Source organism: Phyllobates terribilis, unplaced genomic scaffold, assembly GCF_046119375.1.
Source record: "Phyllobates terribilis strain yellow unplaced genomic scaffold, ASM4611937v1 Scaffold_9__5_contigs__length_417890890, whole genome shotgun sequence".
Lineage (NCBI taxonomy): Eukaryota > Metazoa > Chordata > Amphibia > Anura > Dendrobatidae > Phyllobates > Phyllobates terribilis.
The window spans coordinates 219,205,816-219,231,220 of record NW_027362769.1 but is presented as its reverse complement, the minus strand read 5'-3'; the positions used below and the strand labels follow the sequence as shown (position 1 = coordinate 219,231,220).

Below are 25,405 nucleotides of genomic sequence, written 5' to 3'. Positions count from 1 at the left end.
TGTGATGACTGTAAGAGGCCACAGGCTCCAAAAGGCTGCCTTGGACAGACTGGGCACAAGCCACTCCGTCTGGCTGATTCCAGAGGTACCCTGACCTTCATCCTTTAACCCCCTGTACAGGGATCTGGTCTTACAATGGGGTCCAGTGGATTTCTTCCACAGAAGGGCTGCCGTTCAAAGGAGCGAACCAAAGGCAGGAAGGGTTGTCAAGCAGGGTCAAAGCCAAGCGGTCACGTCAGGGACAAAATCTTAAACCTAGTAGGTAGTCAAAAGTCAAGCTGAGGTCAAAGAACAGGAATAATCAGAATAACAGACAGGAGCTCAGCACAGCAATATACACCAAGACAGCAATGCTATTGACTGGCAGAGAAGTCAGAGCTTCAGGGGTTTAAATAGCTGACTGCCCCACCCAGGGCTCTCAGGAAGGAGTGATCAAAACCTAGGCCAAAATTAGCCCCATAGCTCCCTTATAAAGCAGCAAGAAAAACCCCACGGAAAAAAAACAGGACTGGTACTGTCACTCGTCACAAGCAGGAAAGGCGCTTTGCTGCCCAGCGGCCAAAGCAGAAACAGAGGAGGTACAAATCGGCATAGATGTTACTCAATGGCAGAATCCCAACAGACCCTGTTATAGTCATTAGGGTCCAGTGAGCACCTTTTGGTGTCTGTCATGTTTGGATTCCCTGCATAACTAAAGCATGGAAGGTCACAGAATCTACAGCTCACTTTTTGCTGGTTGTATATTAATATACATGTATTTAATAATTAATACTATATATAGTATTATATTATATATACTATATATATATATTATATTATAAATACTTATATGCCAACAAACAACCCCAAATTAAGAGGAGTAACAAGCCAAGATAAATATTCTATATAGAAATTCCTCCCAATAAATCAATTTAAAAAAAAACTATATAGTTTATTAATAGTTTGTTAGTGATAACTTTTATTATGTGTGTGTTATCACAAATAAACTATTAATAAACTATATATTTTTTTGTTAAATGATTATTTATTGGGAGTCATTTCGATATAGGTTATTTGTATATTAATGTATGGTATAATTTTGAGTGCCTTCTCAACGTGTTTCATATTCATAGGGCTTTTGCAAAGAGACAGCAGCAGCTAACTGCAATGAAAGTCATCCAAAGAAATTGTGCTGCTTATCTGAAACTCAGAAACTGGCAATGGTGGAGACTGTTCACTAAGGTAAACTTCTAAAATCTTCACTTCTAAACAATGTCTGCCGCAAGGATCCCCATAATTACATACAAATTTCTGGTCTGGTAGAATAATATTTACTTGTATTACTAAAGGCTTATAAATTAAAATGCTCATTCATCATCTATATCTTTGTCAGGTGAAACCTCTACTGCAAGTCACCCGCCAGGAAGAAGAAATGCAAGCCAAAGATGACGAACTTGTAAGAGTCAGCGAGAGGTTCCACAAAACAGAGATTGAATTGAAAGAGATTCAGATGAAACATATCCAGGTATATGGAAACCAGAACATGTTTTCCGACACCTATTCCATCTAAGTCAATCCAACAAAAATATCTACTTCGTATAAAGGTAAATCTTATACTATGGTTATATTGTCCTTACCCAGTTGGCAGAAGAGAAGAATCAACTCCAGGAGCAGCTTCAGGCTGAGACTGAGCTATTTGCTGAAGCCGAAGAGATGAGGATACGACTGCAAGCCAAGAAACAAGAACTGGAAGAGATTCTTCATGAGATGGAAGTCAGAATAGAAGAAGAAGAGGAACAAAGCCAACTACTTCAAGCTGAGAAAAAGAAGATGTTGCAGCAGATGCAGGTGAGGTATCATTTGTCATCTCATGTCATGGTGGTTCAGTGGTTAGCACTGTTGCTTTGCAGCATTGGGGTCCTGCATTCAAATCCCACTAAAGACAACATCTGTGAAGAGTTTGTATGTTCTCCCCGTGTTTGTGTGGGTTTCCGCAGGGTTCTCCGGTTTTCTCCCAAACTCCAAACACATACTAGTAGGGAATTTAGATTGTAAGCCCCGATGGAGACTGTGAAGATGATTTGTATCAAGGGCTTTGGAAATGAATGTCAATATATAAGCAAATAAATACATATTTTGGTTTCCACTTTAGGACCTGGAGGAACAACTAGAAGAGGAAGAAGCAGCCAGACAGAAGCTACAGCTGGAGAAGGTGACAGCGGAAGCCAAGATAAAGAAATTGGAAGACGATGTTCTTTTAATGGACGATCAGAACAACAAGTTATCTAAGGTATCAGCACAGAGAGACATTTTTAACCTTATATAAAAGTCACTTATTACCTTAATAACAAATATTAATATACTTTTTTTTTTAAACTAGGAAAGAAAGGTGCTTGAGGAGAGAGTCAGCGACCTAACATCTAATTTGGCAGAAGAAGAAGAAAAAGCAAAGAACTTGACAAAATTAAAAAATAAACATGAATCTATGATCTCAGAACTGGAAGGTTAGTAAATGTATTGATCACTTATATATATATATATATATGATGCCCTAGGAGAATTGATTATATATACCACACATTGGGAACCTGTCCAGTGGTGTCCATCACCTTAAGGACCTAGGTGGTCTTCACCACCTTCCCTTCCTGATGATTGTTCAGTTACCCTCATACATTAAGATGCTTTTAGACCTTAGATCCAACTACAAATGATAATTATATACTGGTAAAACGTATTAACTAGCACTCTATACTGTAGATCATGATTAAAATGCTGAATAGAAGAACAAAACTTCAACAGCTTCATCCTTGATGACCTCTTTTTATCCTTCCTTTAGTGCGTCTAAAGAAAGAAGAGAAAAGCAGACAAGAGCTTGAAAAGGTGAAGAGAAAGATGGAAGGAGAATCCAGTGACCTTCATGAACAAATTGCCGACCTGCTTGCACAAATCGCTGAGCTCAAACAACAATTAGCTAAAAAAGAAGAGGAGTTACAAGCAGCTCTCGCCAGGTGACAAGAGCCGGTCAGGCGAGAAGGGCAATGTTTCCGGGATGATATAATACAGTATAAAGATGAACTGTGAGGGGATCGGGTAGGAATGTGTTAAATGTAATAGTAAAGTAGCTACAGTGCATTTAATATTTCCAGGTTTTATAGCAGTAAATCATGTAGGTTCATTTAGGATGGAGATGTTATACTTGACAAACCTGAGTGATTGTTCCCAATTTGTCTCTTGATTTTTTTTATTTTTTTTAATCACTTGAAGGTTGGAAGATGAAACGGCCCAGAAAAATAATGCTTTGAAAAAAATCAGAGAGTTGGAAGCTCATATCTCTGACCTTCAAGAAGACTTAGAATCAGAAAGAGCAGCGAGAAACAAGGCAGAGAAGCAGAAGAGAGACTTGGGTGAAGAGTTGGAATCACTGAAGACAGAGTTAGAAGACACACTCGACAGCACAGCCACGCAACAAGAACTCCGGTGAGTGAGTCAAAAATTCCTGAAAATAGAGAAAAGTAAGCGTTAGACACAATTCTTAAAAACTTGAGGAATTCTGTGCTCAAAGAAACAACTGGGGTGACTCCATTATCCTATAGGTAGGAGTCCCATTTTTACCAATCAGTCATTTAGGGCGTATACTAAGGATATGCCATAAGGGTCTGTAAATGGAGTATTGTCTTAAAGTGTAACTCTTGTTTCAGAACTTGCAGCAGAAAGTCTGTGTCTACATCTAGCTCTCACCCTACCCTTACATAGAACTTTATGAGCACCAATTGTCATCTCGTATCTCTATAATGTCAAAATCTGACACCATTAATGACAGATTTTACTCATGAATTAAGTTTGAATGATCAATCCAAAAGGATAAAGAAGCAGATTTCTCCAATAAGATATAATACAGAGTTTCTATTTTCATGTGTACTATTGTTTTATGAAAAAAAAAAAAGTTAAAACAACTTTTACTCTTTTAAGGAATGCTGTAACTTTCTAAGCAGTGCCTCCATTGTCAAGGAAACCATGGGCACTACTCTAATGCCCATGTGGCCAGTCCACTTGTTGAAATAATTTAGCTTAATTTCCAGAAATTATGGATATTAAAGGTAGTTTTATCATTGTCTAAATACATATAAATTTAAGCCACCATAAAAAAAAACTCAGTGTCCATTGGATGTGGTGACAGTTATGGTCAGTTATGGGGACCAAGATCACTAGTGTGTAGCTTGCATAATGAAGATTGATTGCAGACTCATAGTATATTGTAAGTATAATACATCATAATAAACCCACTTCATTACAGAGCAAAGAGAGAACAGGAGGTTACAGTACTGAAGAAGGCATTAGAAGAGGAGACAAGAACACATGAAGCCCAGGTCCAAGAAATGAGGCAGAAGCACACTCAAGCTGTTGAAGAGATAACAGAACAACTGGAACAAGTAAAAAGGGTAAGAATTCTTCATTGTTAGGATCAAATAATAAAACATGTATTAGTAAGACCCTCATTAATGCCATATTTTTCTAATATTCAGGTCAAAGTCAATTTGGAAAAGAGCAAACAAGGTTTGGAGAAGGAGAACTCCGAGCTCACGGTAGAGATCAGATCATTAAATCAGGCCAAGCAAGATGTAGAGCATAAGAAGAAAAAGCTTGAAGTCCAGTTGCAAGAGCTGCAGTCTAAGTATACCGAAGGAGAGCGGGCCAGAAATGAGCTGACAGAAAAATCCCACAGAGTACAGGTACAGCACGTTACCAAGTTTGGACCTCACTTTGGACGTCACTTTTCTCTGCTGCTTTACTGATTTTTATATTTGTAGGTGGAACTGGAAAATGTCACTGTCCTACTCAGCGAAGCAGAGACAAAATGCATCAAATTCTCCAAAGATGTTGCAAGCTTATCATCACAGCTCCAGGACAGTCAGGCAAGTGACTTGTGTTAAATAAATCAGTATTAATTATTTATGTTCTCCCCAAAATATGTTTTAGTCATCGTTCTTGTATATGTATATTAACAGACTTGATTTTGTAGGAGTTGCTGCAAGAAGAGACTCGTCAGAAGTTGAATGTGGCCACCAAGCTCCGTCAAGTAGAGGATGAAAAGAACAGTCTCCAAGAACAACTAGATGAAGAAACAGAGGCCAAGCAGAACCTTGAACGCCACATCTCCACACTGAATATCCAGGTAATTGATCTGTCATTTGATTGTTGTTATGGGCTTACCTGGTGAGGTTTATTCACTAAGCTGCAGGTCAGGGTGAAGAACATAGACCGAAGGCCCACACAGTGGGCAGGACTTGACAAATGGCAAATGGAACAGCAAGAATCAGGTTAGCAGGTAGACAAGTAGAGGAGGGAACACAAGAAAATGCAGATCCAGAAGTAACACACACAGAAACTGAAGATGTATAGTAAGTTCGGGACTTGCAACAGTGTTTGTAGTGTTAACAAGAGCAGAGAAGAGTTTGATGCGCTTACAGAAGATGAAGGCTTAAAAGCTAACAAATGAATAGCCCCTGGCAGCAGTGCTGAACAGGCAAACTTCTTTGTAGAGAAGATACATTCTGATGCTGGAGCATTTGTAGTGTGAACAAACCCAGAAATATAGTTCGGTATGCTTGCCAAAAATGTAGGGTTAGTTGCAGATCTGCACCAGGAAGCAATTGCAGATTGTAGAAACAAACAGGAGCTTAGTGAGATGATTGCCAGCTGAGAGAACTGGTGAGACAAACTCCAAGGCACAGGGTAACAGAAACACAAACGCGTACTTAATTCTCCAGTGATGATGTCACTAGAATCTCAACTTGTAAAACCTGATGTGGACCACAGAAATGGGCGGTGGCCATAGGGAAAGGGAGCAGGGAACGGCCCCAGGAGCCGAGGCTGGTTAATAAAAATTGTGTTGTATGACTAGGTGTAGATTGAAAGTAAAGATACCTATACAAATATTCGGCAAAGTTGACCAAACTTCCTGAAATCAGAAGCCTAGGGAAAATGTCTTATGTGTATTAGGGTATAAAGATTATCACCTGACAGATAATCTCAAGGGAATGAAAGATCAGGCTTGTGGAATTTTATCACCAGATCCTTTTGTTCTGAGTGGAGATAAGACACCGCCAAAGGTGTCTGTCTGTGGCTTACTCCCCTCTTCCTATTGAAACAACACAACCAAACCGAGAGTACATGTTTATGGGGTGATCAGGAGGAATAGTTGCCATCAAACAGCTATTGAAGGATTGTGGACTATGGAGTAAGGAGAAAATGTATCTGCTGATATAATGATATGATATGGATGTCAATGTCTTACATTGCTAAAAAATTAAATTATAAGCATATAGAATTCCATGGTTTTGGCCATTAGTGGGTTTATAATTTACCTGTTCTTCTAATTCAGCTGTCAGACTCCAAGAGGAAACTGCAAGAATTTACTTCCACAATAGAATCAATGGAAGAAGGCAAGAAAAAATTTCAGAGAGATATTGAGTCCATGACACAACAGTTTGAGGAGAAAGCGGCTGCTTTTGACAAATTGGAAAAGACAAAGAATCGCCTACAGCAGGAGCTTGATGACTTAGTAGTTGATTTGGAAAATCAGCGCCAACTGGTATCCGGCTTAGAGAAGAAACAGAAGAAGTTTGACCAGGTTGGTGACATTTGGATGATACTGACATTTATACTAGGTAATGATTTCATAGATGGTGGCTGACTATTCATTTTATATTGGCAGATGTTGGCAGAGGAGAAAAACATATCTTCAAAATACGCAGATGAGAGAGACCGAGCTGAGGCAGAAGCGAGAGAGAAGGAAACCAAAGCATTATCACTCGCCAGAGCTCTTGAAGAAGCCTTACAGTCCAAGGAAGAACTTGAGAGAGTTAATAAACTACTGAAGACTGAGATGGAAGACTTGGTCAGCTCCAAGGATGATGTAGGCAAGAATGTAAGTATTTCTGATATGTTGTTGTTACCAATGAAAATACCTTCTGAAATGTTGTCAGATTATCTCAAGCCACAAATTACACACAGTCAAGCTTAGAAATCCTGTTGACAAAGACTTGTTTTCACTACTAAGGTCCATGATTTGGAGAAATCCAAGAGAACCCTTGAACAACAAGTTGAAGAAATGAAGACACAGCTGGAGGAATTGGAAGATGAGCTCCAAGCAACAGAAGATGCCAAACTTAGACTCGAAGTCAACATGCAAGCCCTTAAGACACAATTCGAGAGAGATTTACAAGCCAGAGATGAGCAGAATGAGGAGAAGAGGAGGCAGCTGGTCAAACAGGTAATCAGAAATATGTACAAAAGTATAGTAATAATCATTATTATCACTATGCTGAAACTATGGCTGCAACCGCACAAAGTCAAATATAAGGAATGTAACAGATAATGGACAAAATATATAGAAAAAGAAAATAATAAGTTTCTGGAGTTCCTGTTATTTTAATGATTTACTTGTTAGCAACATAACCATAAAGCAGTCTTCAAAGTTTAATTATTCTCACTTTCTAAGGTTCATGAGTATGAAACAGAACTGGAAGATGAACGGAAACAGAGGACAGCAGCAGCTGCATCCAAGAAGAAATTAGAAGTTGATATCAAAGACTTGGAAGGACAAGTTGACTTTGCCAACAAAGGTCGGGATGAAGCTATCAAACAACTTAGGAAGCTGCAGGTCAGCACATCTAAATAAACAATTCCAACAAGCAAGAAGCAAAATGATACACAATTATTTTATGTCTGTGTATGTCAGTATTCATGCATTTTATTGCCTCTCTTAATAATATAATATAGAGGGGAAAAAATAACTATCAACATATATACATTTCAGGCTCAGATGAAAGACTTCCAGAGGGATCTTGATGATGCTCGTGCAGCACGAGAGGAGATCTTTGGTACAGCTAGAGAGAATGAGAAGAAAGCCAAGAGCTTAGAAGCTGAACTTATCCAACTACAAGAGGTAACAAATAAGATTATTGCAGATGAAACCATAAGGGGAAAAAGACAGTCTCAGAACTTCATAGATGACAATTACTCCTCTAGGATTTGGCTGCTGCTGAGAGAGCAAAAAAACAAGCAGACTTGGAGAAGGAGGAACTTGCAGAAGAACTTGCAGGCAGCGCATCAGGAAAGTAAGTGAAAGCCTTCAGGAAGAAAAGAATAAAAAAAACAATTATTCTAATACTTACTGTATCACAATAATTTACATCATTCATTTCATGTCAATAGATCCACCCTCCTGGATGACAAGCGGCGTCTGGAAGCCAGAATCACACAGCTGGAGGAGGAATTGGAGGAAGAACAGGGCAACATAGAAGGCATGAGTGACAGAATGAGGAAAGCAGTGCAGCAGGTAGGTACGAGGACGGTAGCCTATGTTTTATCATATTGGAACCGGCTTTTATAAGTTCTGTCTATCTTGGTTTGCAGGCAGAACAACTCAACAATGAACTGGTTGCTGAGCGCAGCACTTCACAGAAGAACGAGAGTGCACGCCAGCAGCTGGAGAGGCAGAACAAAGAGCTCAAGAGCAAATTGCAAGAAATGGAGGGCACCATCAAGTCCAAATTCAAGTCCTCAATGTCTGCAATGGAAGCTAAGATCGCTCAGCTTGAGGAACAGTTAGAACAGGAAGCCAGGTATGTCGTGTGTCCCACTTCTTTGACGATATTTGCAATCTTAAAAATAGTATTCTATAATAATGGCCCCTATAGATATTTGGATATAAGTAATCCTTTGGGTAACCTCAATGTCTCCATCCCATTCTAGCTACGTTAATTCACTTCACATCAGCACCAAAGAATAGGTTAAAGCTATAACAGTATCCTCTGATATTTCTTCTCATAGTTATGCAAGTCATAAGCTTGAAAAAGAGACGGTACCATAAAGTCCAATATATAATCACATAGTGTTGATCCAGAGAAAGGCAAAATTCTTCTGTGGTAGATACTAATTGCTCCATATTAAGGAGAAGATTCCTTTCCAACCCCCACTACCCTCCAAACTGCATATATTGTGAGGTAGGTCTTTGAAATGTAAGTCAATCAACATCTTTATATTTTTTTATCTGTTGCTGCATTCTTGAGAAATTGGTGTTTTAATTCACAGGCAAATTAGGGTTTAAGTGCTCTGGGCGTGACAAAGCACTTCCTGAGCCTCTGCCTCCCAGGTTATTTCCCTGCCAAGCACCAGCTCCTTTAGCTTGATTAATAGCTCACTGTCTGTGGGATGTCAGACTCCAGGCAAGGAAATCAGACAGAGAGCTATGAATCAAGCTAAAGAGGCTGGAAGTGGGTGGTGAAACAACCTAGGGAAGCAGTAGCTGCTTAAGTGGTCTGTTACACCCATAGCACTTAACACATCATTTGCATATAAATTAAATTACTAATTTCTTGGGAAAGCAGCAACAGACAAAATATATAAAAGTGTCAATGGATTTACATTTCAAAGACCTGCACGCTTTATATATTTGTGGTTTTGGGCAGTTGATCTTACTGACTGATTCCCTTTTTTCTGCATCATGCACACTTAACCTGATTTTTACTTCATACATTTCAGAGACAAACAAGCATCACTGAAAACATTAAAACAGAAAGACAAAAAGCTTAAGGAGGCTCTTCTTCAAGTTGAAGATGAAAGAAAGCAGGCCGAGCAGTACAAGGAACAGGTAAACTCATTTCAACAAACTGGAAATGGAAAACATTTGACTCTCGGCCCAATACATTATCATTCCCCTAAATGGCTAAAAGCTAGGCTAGAACTAAGGTTCCTTCCTCATCTGAAGGGTAATCCTCACTTTTACCACTATGCTGCAGCCCCCCTATGCCACTTTGCCATTTAAACCACCCACAGGGGTGTAACTATCGTGGGTGGAGAGGTAGCAGTCACGCCCATGCCCAAGCTAAGCTCGGCCCAAAAGGTCCCTTTGCCCCATATGAGAAGACCAAGACCAATCGCTGGAGACAATTACATTGGGATCTATGAGCTTCGAGTGACTTCACTGCCACCATATTGTGCAGATCATACCGTATAAATTTCATGGCCATATGTTCTAGAGGGTTTATGTATCGCAATTATTTCATATTTTAGGCCGAAAAGGGAAATGTAAAACAGAAACAACTGAAACGACAGCTGGAGGAGGCTGAGGAAGAAACACAACGTCTCAATGCTAACCGAAGGAAAATACAGAGAGAGCTGGATGAGGCCACTGAGAGCAACGAGACACTGACCAGAGAGCTCAGCGGACTTAAGACCAAACTCAGGTACGGTCATTATACAAGCAGCCTCTAAAGACAGAATATATATGGAAAATGAATTCTCAGATAATCGCTCAATATTCCCTAACAAAAAGGATAAGAATAACTACAAGATAGATGTTCTTGCCCCTTAGTAATGAGGGTACCTGAAACAACAATCTAGAGAGGCGGAAAAATGCTAGAACTTGTAAAACCTTCATGAAAACAGTCACAAAATAATATAGATACTTCTATAAATATAATAAGGTCGTATTCACACTGAGGTTTGTGGGGGAATTTTTAGAGCAGTAAATCTCCAAATCCTCTTAAAAAACTTGGAATTTCTGCTCCGAAAACTCTACAAAAAGTCAGTGTGCCACTAGACTATGCCTCATGTATAAATCTCAGTACCAGTAAGGTTATGTTCATAAGAAGGTTTTTTTGAGGCAGAAAACACTTCAGAAAAACTTCATCCTTTGGGGAATTTTTCGAAGAGTTTTTCTTTCATGACAAGGTTTTTGAAGAGTTTTGGAAAATGTTTTTCAGCTTTTTGATTGGACAGTGCCTAGTTTAGAATAGATTCCATCAGCAGTTGCTTCAATGAAGTGACGTGTATTATTTTGTTCATTTTCACCAAGAGTTTTTTTTCACCTCTTGGGAAGAAAAAAAATGCTCCAATAACTCCTAAGATGAACAGAAATGATTATAATGACTTTTTAAAGCCTCTATGAAGGCTGATCTTGAGGAAGATTTTGGAGCAGATTCGATTGAAAACCTGTGTGAACATAGCCCAACTGTTAAACCCTGGAAGAATGAAGGCTGGCAACTGGGGACTTCGGCCCAACTCTTTTTGTATATATAACTTGACTTCGAATAGACATTAAGAAATGTATAAATAAAAATGGCCAAATTCAGGCTCTTAAAAGACATATCCGAGTTTTCTGAATTGGGAAAGATGAGAAAAATCCCCAGGTAAAAAATATGCGTTTCTAGTGCATTTCAGAACGCACTAAAAAAGCATATAAACCACACGACTGTGTCAATAAAGTTTTGTCAAAGCTAAATACCAGGAAGTATCAAAAACAAAGCAGCTTTATTTAAAACATGAAGAGACAAAAACCGCAATGTCAAAAACAATGAAAAAAACACATCCTAATTTACCTAATAGGTTCAGAAAATCTGAAATATCAAAAACTCTCCAAATATGTGGGAATGTAGCCTTAGAATGGACCGCCTTCCCATTCATTCCCTATGTGGCCACTGAGCATTGCCCTTTGCTTACTTTGGAAGCCCCATAAAGAATGAATGGATTAACGGTCCGACATCCAACTTGCTCCACCATTTTGTAACGGGGTTAAAAGTGTCCCATAATTTTCCCGCACGGGTCCCAGCAGTTGGACCTCCACCGATCAGTAAGTTATCACCTATCCTGCGGACTTCTTTTCATTGGGACAAGCCCTTTAAGGAGTGCCATATAGTATAATAGTCCTTACATTATATTTTATCTTTATGTGACACATTTATTAGAAGTGTTGCAGCTGGGATGAAAGATATTAGATAGCAAGCAGCCAGGTTTTTAAGGACATATTTATTATTCCAGATTTTGACCACTTAAACCCCTTATTAGACCGCATTATCAGGGGATTCGAGTCTGCCAGTATGCCATGCCAAAGTTATCTAACTTCTCGTCATTTACATTACCTTGTATGGTAAAAAACATTGGGCTTTAAAATTAGTAAAGAATGTCGGTGGAGTGAAATTATGCAAAAGATTAACATGGAAAGCTATTCTTCTGGGTCTCTATCATTTTCCCCTTGTTTTGATTGGCTTGGTTTTGGTTGCCCGAGACCCCACTAATGGCTGTAGTAAAGGGGCAGGAGTTCTCTGATCGTCATTTTTTGGATCTGCTCAGCTCTTCCAGGAAAGTTGGCAAAACCTGTTGAAAGCCACAGTGTGCAACCTGTCGAAAAGCGAGAAGTATTGCCCCTTTATTACAGCAATCACTCAGGGTCTCCACACCCAGACCCCCACTAATCAAAACATTGAACATGTCGCTGTGATATTAGCGACCAGATAAAAATATACCTTTCTGATGTTGACACCTTTGATTTGAAGTTTTCGTTTTATGGTATAACAGCTGCAGACTTTCTATTGCAGAGGGACACAGGATACTACGCAATGACTAAGCAGGTACCAACGCCTTCAATTTTGCAGCTCCTCCTAAATGGGCGTATTTCCACTTTATTCTTTTTTTTTCCTTGGAAAGACACATTGAATGTCTCAGATTCTATCTAAAAAAAAAAAAACACACAAAAAACAAAAAGCAAAAAAAAAAAAAGAATGTAAAAAAAAAAAAAAAAAAAAAGAAAACATGTTCCAAAATGGAACCAAAAAGTTTTTAGCGGCATGAAACATGCAATGTGTCTTCAAACATCCACCCCTTTTCCTGCAAAATCTGAAGGCTTGGACATCTATGTATGGATATAATCTAATTCCTAAAAGACAACTAAGCAAATACAAAAACTAACGTCCCCACCCCTATGGATATAATGCAGACAGTATATTGCACTCAACTAACTTAACACACCTCAATCTCTCCATTGTCATGTGGAATGTGTCCGGCGTGCATGATAATGAGCACTATATGTCAGCATTAACTGTACTTTATCATAGGAAAAAATGGCATTTGAGTATTTTCTGATGCATTTTTTTAATAGTATGTTGTTTTTTTTTAAACACTATAGCTATGATACGAAGGATAAAAACATTTATCAGATGACTTTTAAAATGTCATTAAAGGGGTTGTTAACTTTTTTTATTTGGTGCCATCAGCTTTTTACAGAGATTCCCGTTGCTGGATCCCAGGCGGCTCAGCTTCTCACTGTTTAGGGGACGACAGTCCATCCCCAAAAAGATTTTTACAGAAACCATCCAGCCTAGCATACTCACATTACTGATCACCGCCACGCCGGCCTGCGTTCTTCTGGCGTCTCTGTTCTTCTTCATCCGGTCGGGGTGGGCATGTGACCACTGCAGCCCTCTAGCCACAACAGGGATTATGGTGGTCACAAGTCCATAAGGCCAGAACAGGCTGTACAGAGCTATACATTTTACCATTCCCAAATTAGCTATTTCCAAACTGAAGTATCAACCCAACCTCTCTACGTAAACTCATTTCAACAACCGCTTAACAATAAATGGTGGCATTTTGGAATCTGTTCTCCTGTACAGGGATCAGATGCCCAGGATTCAATCTCCTACACTAGGGAAGTATTGTCAGCTATATATGTATTTTTTCTATGGCCATCTATAGGAAAAATGGTGGCCATGTTGGTGCATACAACGTCCAGCATCCATGAATAATCATACATTATAGGCACCATACATTCATTATCTTAGTGACTTTTTCCAGTTATGTGATGTAAGTGAACAGGCATGAAATTAAGTTTAAAGGGGTTTACCAAAAATATCAATTTATTCCCTGTCCTTAGGGTGACGATCCCTTGCTGATCACTGAGAACGGGTCTCTGGAAACCAGAAAATGGGACTCTGAAAAGCCTCGCCTCGAAGCGAGTGGAAGATCCTTGTTTTATCGTCAACCTCCGCTCCATTCATTGTCTATGGTACTGATGGAAATTGCCAAGTACAGCCCTCAGCTATTTCCATCAGTCCCATTACAAATGGATGGAGCTGAGGCTGAGCATGTGCACTTCTGCTCAATCAGGACAAGACTACAGAGTTCCGCTCTCGGGATCGCTATGGGTTGCTGAGCTTGGACCTCCATTGATCAGCAATATGACATAGGGGGTGACTTGCAATTTTAGAAACACCCCTTTAGTCTAGAAGAGATATTTGCAGAAGTTACCCCAACAGGGGAGCCCAGTAGTGATTTGGGGGTTAGAAATGTTTTGCACCCCATTTACAGTAAGCCGTGATACGAGCTGTCTACCAAAAAGACTCCAGGACATTTTGTGGTGCCAGTGTACATAATGATAATCAGACTAAAAATGAATTTGATGCATATATAATTTATAACCAGGAATATTAATATTGTCATAAACCCCAATCATAGGATATTCTGCTAATACCTTATAATATTAACTGCAAGCAACTTTGCATGGTCAACGTAGTAACATGACTATTGTCAAAGGCAAACTGCATGCAGAACGTGAATGTAAGGACATGGTCGTAACTTACTGGACTAAATCTGTATCATTTAAGGTCATAGTCATTTCTACACTAATCCTTCTTATTACAGGATAATCCCATCTGATGTCTGTGCCATGTATCTGTTTTCTCTATTGCAGATACATATATTTAAAGGAGATGTCTACCATAAAATGAATCCATTTTGGATTAATGATTTCTGCAATTTACATTAAATGTAGCCATCACACATAGCACCTTGTAGGATGCTGCAGTTACGAGGGCATCTTTTTCGAAATATTATGTTCTCCACTGGATCAGACAGACTTTTACTGGTATAGAATTTGGTCTCCATGAACCCTTTCTTTAAGTCTGGTCCAGAAAAGGCAAACCTTGGTCATTCATGGGGAGAACCTGTCACCTCCAAAAATTCTTTTAGCTGCAGATAGAGGGGTAATATGCAGGTAAATAGCTTTTAAATCATGTCTGTCTGCCTTACTGGGCTGCAGGGAGAAAATGAAGTTATATTCTCCCTGCAGCCGCTCGCTTCAAGTCATCGAAGGGAGTAGGGGCTGTTACTGTTGCTGCTCAGTAATAATAAATAATAATTTTTAATATTATATAGCGCCAACATATTCCGCAGCGCTTTACATACATTAATATTGCTGTCCCTATTGGGGCTCACAATCTAAATTCCCTATCAGTATGTCTTTGGAGTGTGGGAGGAAACCGGAGAACCTGGAGGAAACCCACGCAAACACAGGGAGAACATACAAACTCCTTGCAAATGTTGTCCTTGGTGGGATTTGAACCCAGGATCCCAGCGCTGCAAAGCTGCAATGCTAACCACTGAGCCACCGTGCTCAGTATACAGTGAGTGCTGTTATCACTCCCTGGCACGTTGATTGACAGCTTCCTTTGCAGCATGTGTGCAGTGTGTTTGCAGAACACGCTGTCAATCAAAGTGCCGGGGAGTGATTACAGTGTTCACTATGGTCGTGGAAACCCCTTTCCAGGAAGAGCTATTTTGGGGTGAGACACAAGGGGGTCTCCAGCTCTGCCAGTGTTGGTCAAGTTATGAACAAGGAATCAAAGACAAGAACATACACAGCAATCTCTGCCAGACTTGTTAGGTCTCAGGTACCATGACAGAGGTTTTTATTGTACCCACAGAAAGAGGAATATACAGCACATTACCACAAAAGGATATGCAAGTTACAAAAAAAAGCCAACTGATTTCTGAAGACTGGCTCATACCATCTTCCAACAGCTCCTCGGTAAAGCAATATCCTGTTTTGTTGCTTTTACAAACAAAATTTGTACTGAGCATACAAAACACAGATATATTAAAGCTGGACATATATATAAATTGTTTAAATGATAATCAAAGCAAGCTATAAAATATTAACCATAGCACTATTTATAGTGAATAGTGACTGTAACAGCCCCCTGCACCGTCCCAATGCCTGGAAGCGAGCGGCTGCAGGGAGGATATAACTTCATTTTCTCCCTTTAGCTGCTACTCCAGTAAGCCGGCCAGATATTATTTAAATGCTATTTACCTGCAGATTACCCCTATATCTTCAGGAAAATAGTAGTTCTGGAGGTGACAGGTTCCCTTCAAAGGGGTCATTTCAATTTTAGCAGTTAAATGTATTTCCTTGTGTAATAAAAAGTTATACAATTTTACAACCTTTGAAAAGAAAGATCAGCGATCATATAATAAAAGAAATATTGTCCGCACATTTCAATTTATGGTTCCTTCCAAAATTAGGACTTTTCTCAAACAATCATGCGGTACTGTATATTTAAACAGTGAAAATGATAAAACAGATACATTTTTTCTTATGACATTATTTCTAATGTTTACTTAACAAATCTTTTGAGAAACGTCACAAATCAGAACGAAACCAAAAATTTTTTGTGCGTTACATATGCAAATTGCCTCTTCAGAGACGTAGAGGACTAGAACTCTAGCGCCACCTATTGGAAGTAGCAATCCTAAAAGTCAATATTGACTTTTAGTATCGGTGCTTCCAATAGGTGGCGCTAGAGGTTTTTTTTTCCACTACTCTGGATTTTAGTGCACCAACTCTGTGGGGAGGTGCAGGGGGTATGTCTAGGGAATGATTTTTTTTTTTTTTGGGGGGGGGGGGGGATCATGGTCAACTAAGTTTTTTCTGCGCATTAAAAAAAACTGATGTAAGCTCGACAGAACGTAATCAAAAACATTTTTTTTTACTACGTCTTACCCATTTTAATCTATAAATACAGTTTCTTCAAATTTGTGCATGTACATCCGGCAGAATGCACGGTATGAATGTGAACTTAGCCTTACAGTACCTCTACCATTAGTCATATGATGGACCCACAAGTATAGGTACAGAACAGGTATCGGAGCTTAGCCCTGTACCGAGCAGTGAACCTCTGTGCCCATCACAAGACCAGAATAATTTTTTTCCCCCCTAGAAGAAAGGCCTCATTCAGACCATGTGTTCTCCATTTTTTCATGGACCCATTGATTTGAATGGGTGATTTTGATCCGTGACTGATCAAAAACGAATGTGTTTCCATTTTATGTTTTGCGGACACCTAATCAGCGAAAAAAACTGGGAGATGTGAACAGCGGGAAAGATTATAATTTGTTCATGTTCTATCCATGAAAAACATGTACGTGTGAATAAGGCATAAGCAAAGTAAGTCAATGAATGCGCTCATATAATTACAGCAAGTAAAGGTTTTTAAAGGGAATCTGTCAGCAGTTTTTTTTGCCATGTAATCTGAGAGCAGCATGATGTAGGGGCAGAGAGCAGGATTCCAGCGATGTATCATTTACAGGATTGCTCTGTGCAGTTTTGATAAAATCCCTATTTTATTTGCTGTAGATGTACAGCTGTGTGTAACCCCAGCGACACCCCTGATTGGCAATTTCCTGTGTACACTGTTGGTAAGCTGCCAATCAGTTATACAGATTAGCGGGACTGCCTGGCACACGACGCCTTGTTTACAGTGATAATTTCATGCTAATAAAACACTGATTGTATTGAAACTCCAGAAAGCAGCTGAGAAAGTGACATATCCCTGAAATCAAAGAAAAATAGACAGGCACCACTCAGATAGTATGATACTGTGCTATATACCAAAAACGGAATACATAAAGAAAAAGAGGAATTGGTGTAGAAAAGCAAATATCCCTGGAATCAGGCTCTCAGCCCCTACATCATGCTGATCTGAGATTATATAGCAAAAGCCTTGTAACGGATTCCCTGGAAAACCACAAGGAATAAATATAGAGAACATATTAGAAAATCCAACTTTTCATTATACAAAGAGTATGATTTATTTAAAAAAAAAATAAATTAACTACCCCTTTAGAAAAGGACCTGTCACCAGATCAGAAGTAGCAAGTTTTTGCTCTTATTTTACTCTTGCTGTGCCCCCCCTGTTCCAGAGATATGGGCCATTTTCTTTAGTGCTGATAATTATGGTCTTTACAAGGGGGCGGAGCTCAGTGTAATTATGCAGTTCAGCCTAAAGACACGCCCCAGAGGAGTCAATGAGCACCGCCCCTTTTGGTTAAAACTATAAAAATTAACACTAATTAAAAAGGCCCATATCTCTGGAACTGAGTGGTGAATTAAAAAAAACAAACAAAAGAAATGGCATACTCAGGGGAGTAAAGTAAGAGCACTTTTAATCTGGTGAAAGGTTCTTTTTAAATGTGAATGAACACAATAAAAACATTTATGCCCAGATTTTTATACATCATAAACACATTTAATTATTTTGATTACTTTCCTATTTTTCTGATCAGTAAAATCCATGAACAAATTTGACATCCCTTTAAATATTCATGACGATCTTTCAGTAACTCTAGCAGCAAATAATAAAATGGCCAGCCAATATAAAACAGGTCTAACCATTCTTCTTATATCTGGCAGGCGGGGGAATGAACCATCATCGTTTGCCCCACCTAGACGATCCGCAGGAAACAGGAGAGCTGTAGAAAACGCAGCCGACGGGTCTGAGGAAGACGCTGACTCACGGGATGCGGATTACAACGGAACGAAAGCAAGTGAATAATCCTACTCCTTATCACATCACGTGCCTTTGGACTGTATCACAACTCTATTTATCCCCCTTCAATCCATGAGATTGTTCCCGGCTGCACTGGCAAAAAGCAAATTCTCTCTAACGCACGTGCAAAGGGTTGGACTGGTCCACCGGAGAACCGGAGAATCCTCCGGTGGGCCCTGGCTTCTCCTTCAGGAGAGGTCATAGTGCAAACCTTGCAGGTGCTATGGGGCTCTTGAGTGGGGGAGAAAGGTGGGCCCTCAGAATTAAATCATCTGGTGGGCCCAATGTTCTTCAGTCTGACACTGCACATGCACCATCATGGCGCCAGCGTGGAAGCCATGCAGAAGGTCCATCCACTACCAAAAGGAAGAAGTCTACCCTCCCCGCAGCACCAACCTAGATAAAGGCTCAGCTCCCGGTGTGTACTTCTAGTAGTGAAGGGGAGCTGAACTTTTAAGTCATTGGGCAGCGCCAACCACTGTCTGCCCAGTATAAGCCCCATCACACTGGTGGTATTGGGCGACTCAAGAGGACTACTCGAAATTGCTATTTGACCCCGTCATTCACTGGTTGACACAAAGAAAATGTTCTCGCTCAGTTCTCCGTCCTTTTGTGACCCAGTGTGCCACTTATCGGCTATTATCTCAAGATGGCAATTTATTTTTTTTAACTCTTCATGCACCAAGTGCCTTTCCGTTCACCGGTATTAAACGTAAACTCGGATGTATTACACTGTTTATTTGTACACCCTGATCGTGCTAAAGCCACCTCCACTCAGAAAATTATACAGCACAAAAATACATAGTACGCGACCTCCTGTATTAGTTGCTCATATTCTAGGGGTAGGATGATTGAGAGTTTCTTTGGTTTCGACAGCAGTGGACTCTTAATCCACCACCCCCTCCCTGTTGTGTTACTAATGTCTATTTAAATGCAATAACTTTTGATTTGGCTTCTCTAATAAAATTCAGTTTTATTGCAAACGCCATTGGTTGAGTCTTTAGTAATGTAATATTAAAGGAAGGGGAAAAATATGGTAGATAAACAAACTCAGAGAATATTACACTGTTATGGAGTGAGTCACACACAAAAAATACAATAAAAAAAGCAGAAAAACTTTTTTTGGGGGGTGGGGGGGTGCTTGGTCTGAAGTGGAGCAGGTTGCTGAATAATCTTTGTGTACCCAAGACCAAGTCATTAACAGATTTCCCTATCTGCTTTGCATATTTTGAATAAAGCCCAGTTGCCTAAGACGGACTATGAGGAAAGTTTTTGAAGATGACTCTTCAGGAAAACCCTGTCTTCTTTGGTACCTCTTTGGTCATTTACTCAGTTGCTTTTTTATTAAGGGGTTTGTTGGCCTTGGGATACAGGTCTGCAGTCACTCTATGTGACTGCAGACTAGTGAATCTAAACATTGCGCAGTGTGTGCGCTGTCAGGATTCTCCAGTGCCGGGAGCGAGCAGGCAGGCGTGTGACCGCAAGTATGCGATTTGCATACATGTGGTCACAGCAGACTAAACTTGCGTGCCGTTGCTCAAGACATGTGAAATGAGTAAAACCAGACATGTCTAGTTGGAACGTGGCCTAAGTATGAAAACCGCCCGCTCCCGGCACTGGAGAATCCTGACAGCGTGAACTGTGCACGCTGTGAAGCTTTACAAGTCTTCAGTCACATAGAGTGACAACAGACTGGCATCCCAAGGCTGGACTGCCCCTTTAATCATGTATATAAACTACTGAACAGCTTTGAAACAGAAGCCACCTGAAGAAAGGTCCGGTCATTTCTTTCAGCCACGTCACAGCTTTCGAAGTCTGAAGCAGTCAAGCGAAACTCAAAACGACGATACAGATGAAACGACTTGCTGTGTGACATTGCTGTGCATATGTTCATTCTTTTTAGCTCTTTTTCAGGTTTGTGCCAAGTCTGAAAAATACTCCATGTGCACATAACCTAAGAAAGCTCCCAGACTTGAGTATTTTACATATTCACATTACCAACCTTCACTCTGTATCAGGTAACATTTTCTAGAGATGGGAGAATCGATTAGCAGGACTCCGATCAGTAATCTGTGACCGCTGGGTGGGAGGCCTGCGAATCTCCTTACTCTCCCGTATCTTCTTTTGATTATCTTGGCTGGAGTGACTTCATCATTGTGGCTTGATGCTCGCACAACATAACGTCGGCCCAAGTAATCAAAGAAGAGCTGTGAACTACAGAGCTTCACAGGCTTCCCGTCCAGCGGTCACAGATTACTGACCGGACCGATGGTCGGGAAAGCTATGAATCGATTCTAGATAGATAGAAAACAAGCAGGTAGAAGGTGCACTTAAATGATTGGCCCCACCAAGGGTGCACTAAGCGCCTATACTTGGTTTGAACCGTCATTCTGTGCTAACTGTCCCTTTAAGAATAAAAGACGTAGTTACTTACCTGTAACGGGATTTCTCAGAGCCCATGACGACACCACGGAGAGAGAGGGGATCTGCCCTTCAAGGACAGGAAACCTATAGATAAAAAGGGCGGCACCTCTCTCCCGCATCAGTTGTTTACAGAGCACAGAGAGGACCCCCAGGTTAGTAACACAAATTTTAACAATTTTAAGGAGTTTACCAGACACACCTCGTGACTAAATATAGGTAACAAATAAATGTGCACACCCATGCGTGAAGGGAGGGAATGTACGGGTGCCATCATGGGCTCTGAGAAATCCCGTTACCGGTAAGTAACTTCGTCTTTCTCCTTCCCCCATGATGGCACCACGGAGAGAATTGCAGAGAAGTGTCGTTTAAGGAGGGACCACCGCTTCCAGAACCCTTCTACCAAAGGTAAGGTCCGAAGAAGAGGTTAGATCCAGCCGGCTTAAAGAATGTAGAAGGGGAAGACCAGGTTGCAGCTCTACATATCTGATCAATTGAAGCGCCGGCTTTCTCCGCCCAGGAGGCTGCCACTGCCCTAGTCAAGAGAACCTTTAAATCCACCGGGGCGGCCTCCCCGCTTGAAGAGTATGCCAGGGAGATGGCGTCTCTTATCCACCTTGCCAGTGTGCCCTTGGAAGCTTTGTGTCCCTTCCAAGGACCGTGGAAGCACACAAAGAGAGACCGGTCCTTCCTATACCCCCGTGTGGCCTCTAAGTATTGGATAATGCACCTTCTGACGTCTAAGGTGTGTAGGTCTTGTTCCCCCCTGTTTTTAGGATTTGGGCAAAAGGAAGGGGGGGTGACCTCCTGTGATCTATGGAAGTGTGATCCCACCTTAGGAAGGTATGCTGGGTCAGTCCTAAGAGTCACCCTGTCCTCTAGAATTTGCGTAAAGGGGGGCCCTGCTGATAAGGCTTGTATGTCGCTAACTCTACGTGCCGATGTGAGGGCTACTAAGAGTGACGTCTTAAGAGATAGGACTTTAAGAGAAGCATCTGCTAAAGGTTCAAAGGGTGTTTTGTTAGGGCTGAAAGAACTAAATGTAAGTCCCAAGCAGGAGTATTCCAGGAGGGGATGGACCTAGACCTGTGTGATGCCTTGATGAACCTAGAAATCCACCTATTTCTGGCCAGGTCGCAGTTGTATAGGGCTCCTAGTGCCGCAACCTGAACCTTTAGAGTGCTTGTGGCCAGACCCCGCTCCAACCCCTTTTGAAGGAACTCTAAGATGGAAGCAATGGGGGCCTCCCCTTGTACCTTTGCACCCGCAAATGAAAGGAATTTTCTCCAGGTTTTACCGTAAAGTCTGGTGGTTATGGGTTTCCACCTCTGTAATTGTTAGAACCCTCCTGTTAGTTTTTTTCTATTTTGTTGGTCACATGACTTTCTGCCTATATATCCAGCTCCGCCCTTCTGGCCTTGCTGGACTTCAGTGTTACATTTACTCTTAAGCTAGCCAGGTGCCTTGTACCTAACTCTGTAGTTTGCTTGGTCCTTGGACCACTAGTACTTTTTGTTTGTTTGTCTTTGCTCTGCTACAATTTCTGCTAGGAGGTGTCCAACTATATCCCAGTCCTTAGTTCTTGTAGGGACCCCTCCCTTATATCTATAGGTCTGCGTTCAGACTAGCCGAGGACTTAGGTGGGTCTGTTCACAAGGAACAGGTCCCCCGCTGCATCGTATGGAATCAGCTTAGTCCTATTGTAGGGACAGTTTTCCTATCTTTCCTTAGTGCTTGTAGCAGTTCATAACAGTAAGTCCAGCCCAAAAAATAAAACACTCTAAGGAAAGAAATCCAGATATCAGCATGGTGTCGGTTCAGGAGTTGGCTCAACGCCTGCAGGGACTGTCTTTGGAGGTTGCCGAGCTCCAGCAACATGTGAGTAGCTGTCCTGGAGCGCGTTTTGTCGAACCGAAGGTAGGACTGCCAGATTTTTTTTATGGTAAGCAGCAAGATTTTTTTTTCTTTAAAAACGCTTGTTTATTATATTTTCGTTTAAGACCCGGATCCTCGAGGAATGAATCACAGCGCATTGGGTTTATAATGTCACTTTTGCGCAAAGAACCACAGGGATGGGCCTTTTCTCTACAACCTAATGATCCGTGTTTTAGATCAGTGGAAGATTTTTTTTCTGCTATGGGGTTGTTGTATGATGATCCTGATCGAGTCTTATCTGCTGAAACTGAATTAAGACGTTTGAAGCAGGGATCAGGTGATGTGGAAAATTATTGTACATACTTCAGAAGATGGTCGACTGAAGTGGAATGGAATGGCTCGGCATTAAAGTGTCTGTTTCTTGCTGGTCTAGGTGAAAGGGTTAAGGATCTGCTGATTGCCTTCCCAACATCTGGAACCTTGCAGGAGGCAATGCAATTAGCTATACGTGTGGACAGGAGACTGCGTGCTAGGATTAATGAAGAGAACTCTACTGCTATGGCAGCTCCTAGTTTTCAGAGGGTCTGCTCGGAAGGTGTAGAACCGATGGAGATTGGGGCGATGTCACCCCACTCTCAGGAAAAAGACCTCAGGTTTGCTAAGGGATTGTGTTTTTATTGCGGTAAATCTGACCACTTTGTTCAAACGAAGCACACAGTTCTTAATAAAGAAAAAAAAAAGGTCAGTTACGCCCGTATAGCTTGTTTAAACTCAAAAGGAGTATTTCTTTCTGGGAGCACTTCATTCCAAGAGGAGTTGATTGAATTTCGGGTATTTGTGGATTGTGGTTCTACACTCAATGTGATTGATAAGGGATTTTTGGAAAAATTTAAATTAGAATCCAAACTTTTGTCATCTCCTATTTCTGTGGTTGCTGTTGATGGCTCTCCCTTGAAATGTATTACTCACAAGGTTTTTGAATTTCCCCTCACCATTAATGGTATTCACCAAGAGAATTTGGATTTGGCGGTATTAAATAATTTGCCTTCTCCAGTGGTTTTGGGGTTACCTTGGTTAAAATTGCACAATCCTGTACTGGACTGGTCTACCAATGAAATTAAGTCTTGGAGTCCTAAGTGTTATGATAAATGTTGTAACAGTCGCATTGCTGCTGTGGAAAGAGGGGAATTACCTGTACCTATTCAGGATTTTTGGAAGTTTTTTTCTGAGGAGGAGTCGCAAGTTTTGCCTCCTCATAGGGACTATGATTGCACCATTGAGTTTGTTCCTGGAGCTACTCTTCCCAAGAGTCGCTTATTTAATCTTACTATCCCTGAGAGAAAGGCCTTGGAGGAATACATACAGACAAGCTTGGCCGCCGGTCACATTAGACCTTCTAAGTCACCTGTGGCTGTTGGATTTTTTTTTGTCAAAAAAAAGGACGGCGGTTTACGTCCATGTCTGGACTTTCGCGAAATTAATAAAATTACAGTACGCAATTCCTACCCACTGCCATTAATTCCTGACTTGTTCAACCAGTTAGTGGGGGTCAAGTGGTTCTCTAAAATTGATCTCCGGGGGGCATACAATTTGTTACGTATGAAGGAAGGTGATTAATGGAAAACTGCTTTTAACACTCTGGTGGGTCATTTTGAGAATCTGGTTATGCCCTTTGGTCTTACCAACGCACTAGCGTTTTTTCAGAACCTTATTAATGACATCCTAAGACCGTTGATCGGTAAGAATGTGGTGGTGTATTTGGATGACATTTTGATTTATTCGCCGGATCTGGAGTCTCATTGGCAGAGCGTACGTGAGGTATTGCAGTTGTTAAGTGACAATTCACTTTTTGCTAAGCTGGAGAAATGTGATTTCGTTGTGCAGAGAATTCGTTTTTTGGGCTACATTATCTCCAGCGAGGGCTTTAAGATGGACCCGGTGAAGGTTCAGGAGGTGCAGGAATGGCCTAGGCCTATTGGTTTGAAATCGATACAGAGATTTTTGGGTTTTGCCAATTATTACAGAAAATTCATTAAGAATTTTTCTATAATTGTTAAGCCGCAGACTGTTCTCACCAGGAAAGGTGCGAATACGGTCCAGTGGACTACTGAGGCCATTGAAGCTTTTGTGTATCTCAAGGAGAGGTTCATTTCTGCCCCCATCCTTATGCAGCCTGATGAGACCAAGCCTTTTTTGGTCGAGAGTGATGCTTCTTCGGTGGGGGTCGGTGCTGTTTTGTCTGAGGAAAACAAGGATGGAGTACACCCCTGTGCTTTTTTTTTCAAAAAAATTTTCTGAGACCGAACTTAATTACGATGTCGGTAATCGGGAATTGCTGGCAATTAAACTCACATTTGAACACTGGCGTCATCTCTTGGAAGGTGCTAAATTTCCCATTCAGGTTTTCACTGATCATAAGAATCTGATCTATCTTGATGCTGCCAAGCGCTTGAATGCCCGTCAGGCTAGGTGGGCACTTTTTTTTTTTGCGGTTTAATTTTTCTGTTACTTACATCCCGGGTACCAAGAATGTAAAAGCTGATGCTTTATCTCGCAGTTTTTTTCCCATGGTTGGTACCGAGGAGGAGGAGAGCATTTTACAGGAAGGTGTTGTTGTGATAGCAGCATTGGACTCGGTTTTTGAAGATGGGATTCTGAAAGCCCAGGAGGATGCTCCATCTAAC

General features: G+C 40.9%; 1 protein-coding gene across 3 annotated transcripts in view; it reads left to right on the top strand.

Annotated features, from left to right (window-relative positions):
• Window positions 1-19,408, top strand: part of MYH11 (myosin heavy chain 11) — a 119,113-nt gene extending 99,705 nt beyond the window's left edge. For 2 of the 3 annotated variants that reach the window (XM_073647676.1, XM_073647675.1), the window contains 22 exons: window positions 1,113-1,221; window positions 1,373-1,504; window positions 1,621-1,827; window positions 2,132-2,269; window positions 2,360-2,483; window positions 2,816-2,987; window positions 3,244-3,456; window positions 4,274-4,418; window positions 4,503-4,709; window positions 4,788-4,892; window positions 5,000-5,152; window positions 6,362-6,610; window positions 6,695-6,907; window positions 7,040-7,252; window positions 7,481-7,642; window positions 7,799-7,927; window positions 8,011-8,099; window positions 8,197-8,320; window positions 8,398-8,606; window positions 9,526-9,634; window positions 10,057-10,229; window positions 18,290-19,408. In XM_073647676.1, coding sequence (XP_073503777.1) covers window positions 1,113-1,221; window positions 1,373-1,504; window positions 1,621-1,827; window positions 2,132-2,269; window positions 2,360-2,483; window positions 2,816-2,987; window positions 3,244-3,456; window positions 4,274-4,418; window positions 4,503-4,709; window positions 4,788-4,892; window positions 5,000-5,152; window positions 6,362-6,610; window positions 6,695-6,907; window positions 7,040-7,252; window positions 7,481-7,642; window positions 7,799-7,927; window positions 8,011-8,099; window positions 8,197-8,320; window positions 8,398-8,606; window positions 9,526-9,634; window positions 10,057-10,229; window positions 18,290-18,431 — 3,517 coding nt within the window. In that variant the 3' untranslated portion in view covers window positions 18,432-19,408. Of the gene's footprint in view, window positions 1-1,112; window positions 1,222-1,372; window positions 1,505-1,620; window positions 1,828-2,131; window positions 2,270-2,359; window positions 2,484-2,815; window positions 2,988-3,243; window positions 3,457-4,273; window positions 4,419-4,502; window positions 4,710-4,787; window positions 4,893-4,999; window positions 5,153-6,361; window positions 6,611-6,694; window positions 6,908-7,039; window positions 7,253-7,480; window positions 7,643-7,798; window positions 7,928-8,010; window positions 8,100-8,196; window positions 8,321-8,397; window positions 8,607-9,525; window positions 9,635-10,056; window positions 10,230-12,359; window positions 12,393-18,289 lie in introns of all 3 variants that reach the window. The other variant, XM_073647678.1, reaches the window with a different exon arrangement.
• The last annotated feature ends 5,997 nt before the right edge of the window (window positions 19,409-25,405 follow it).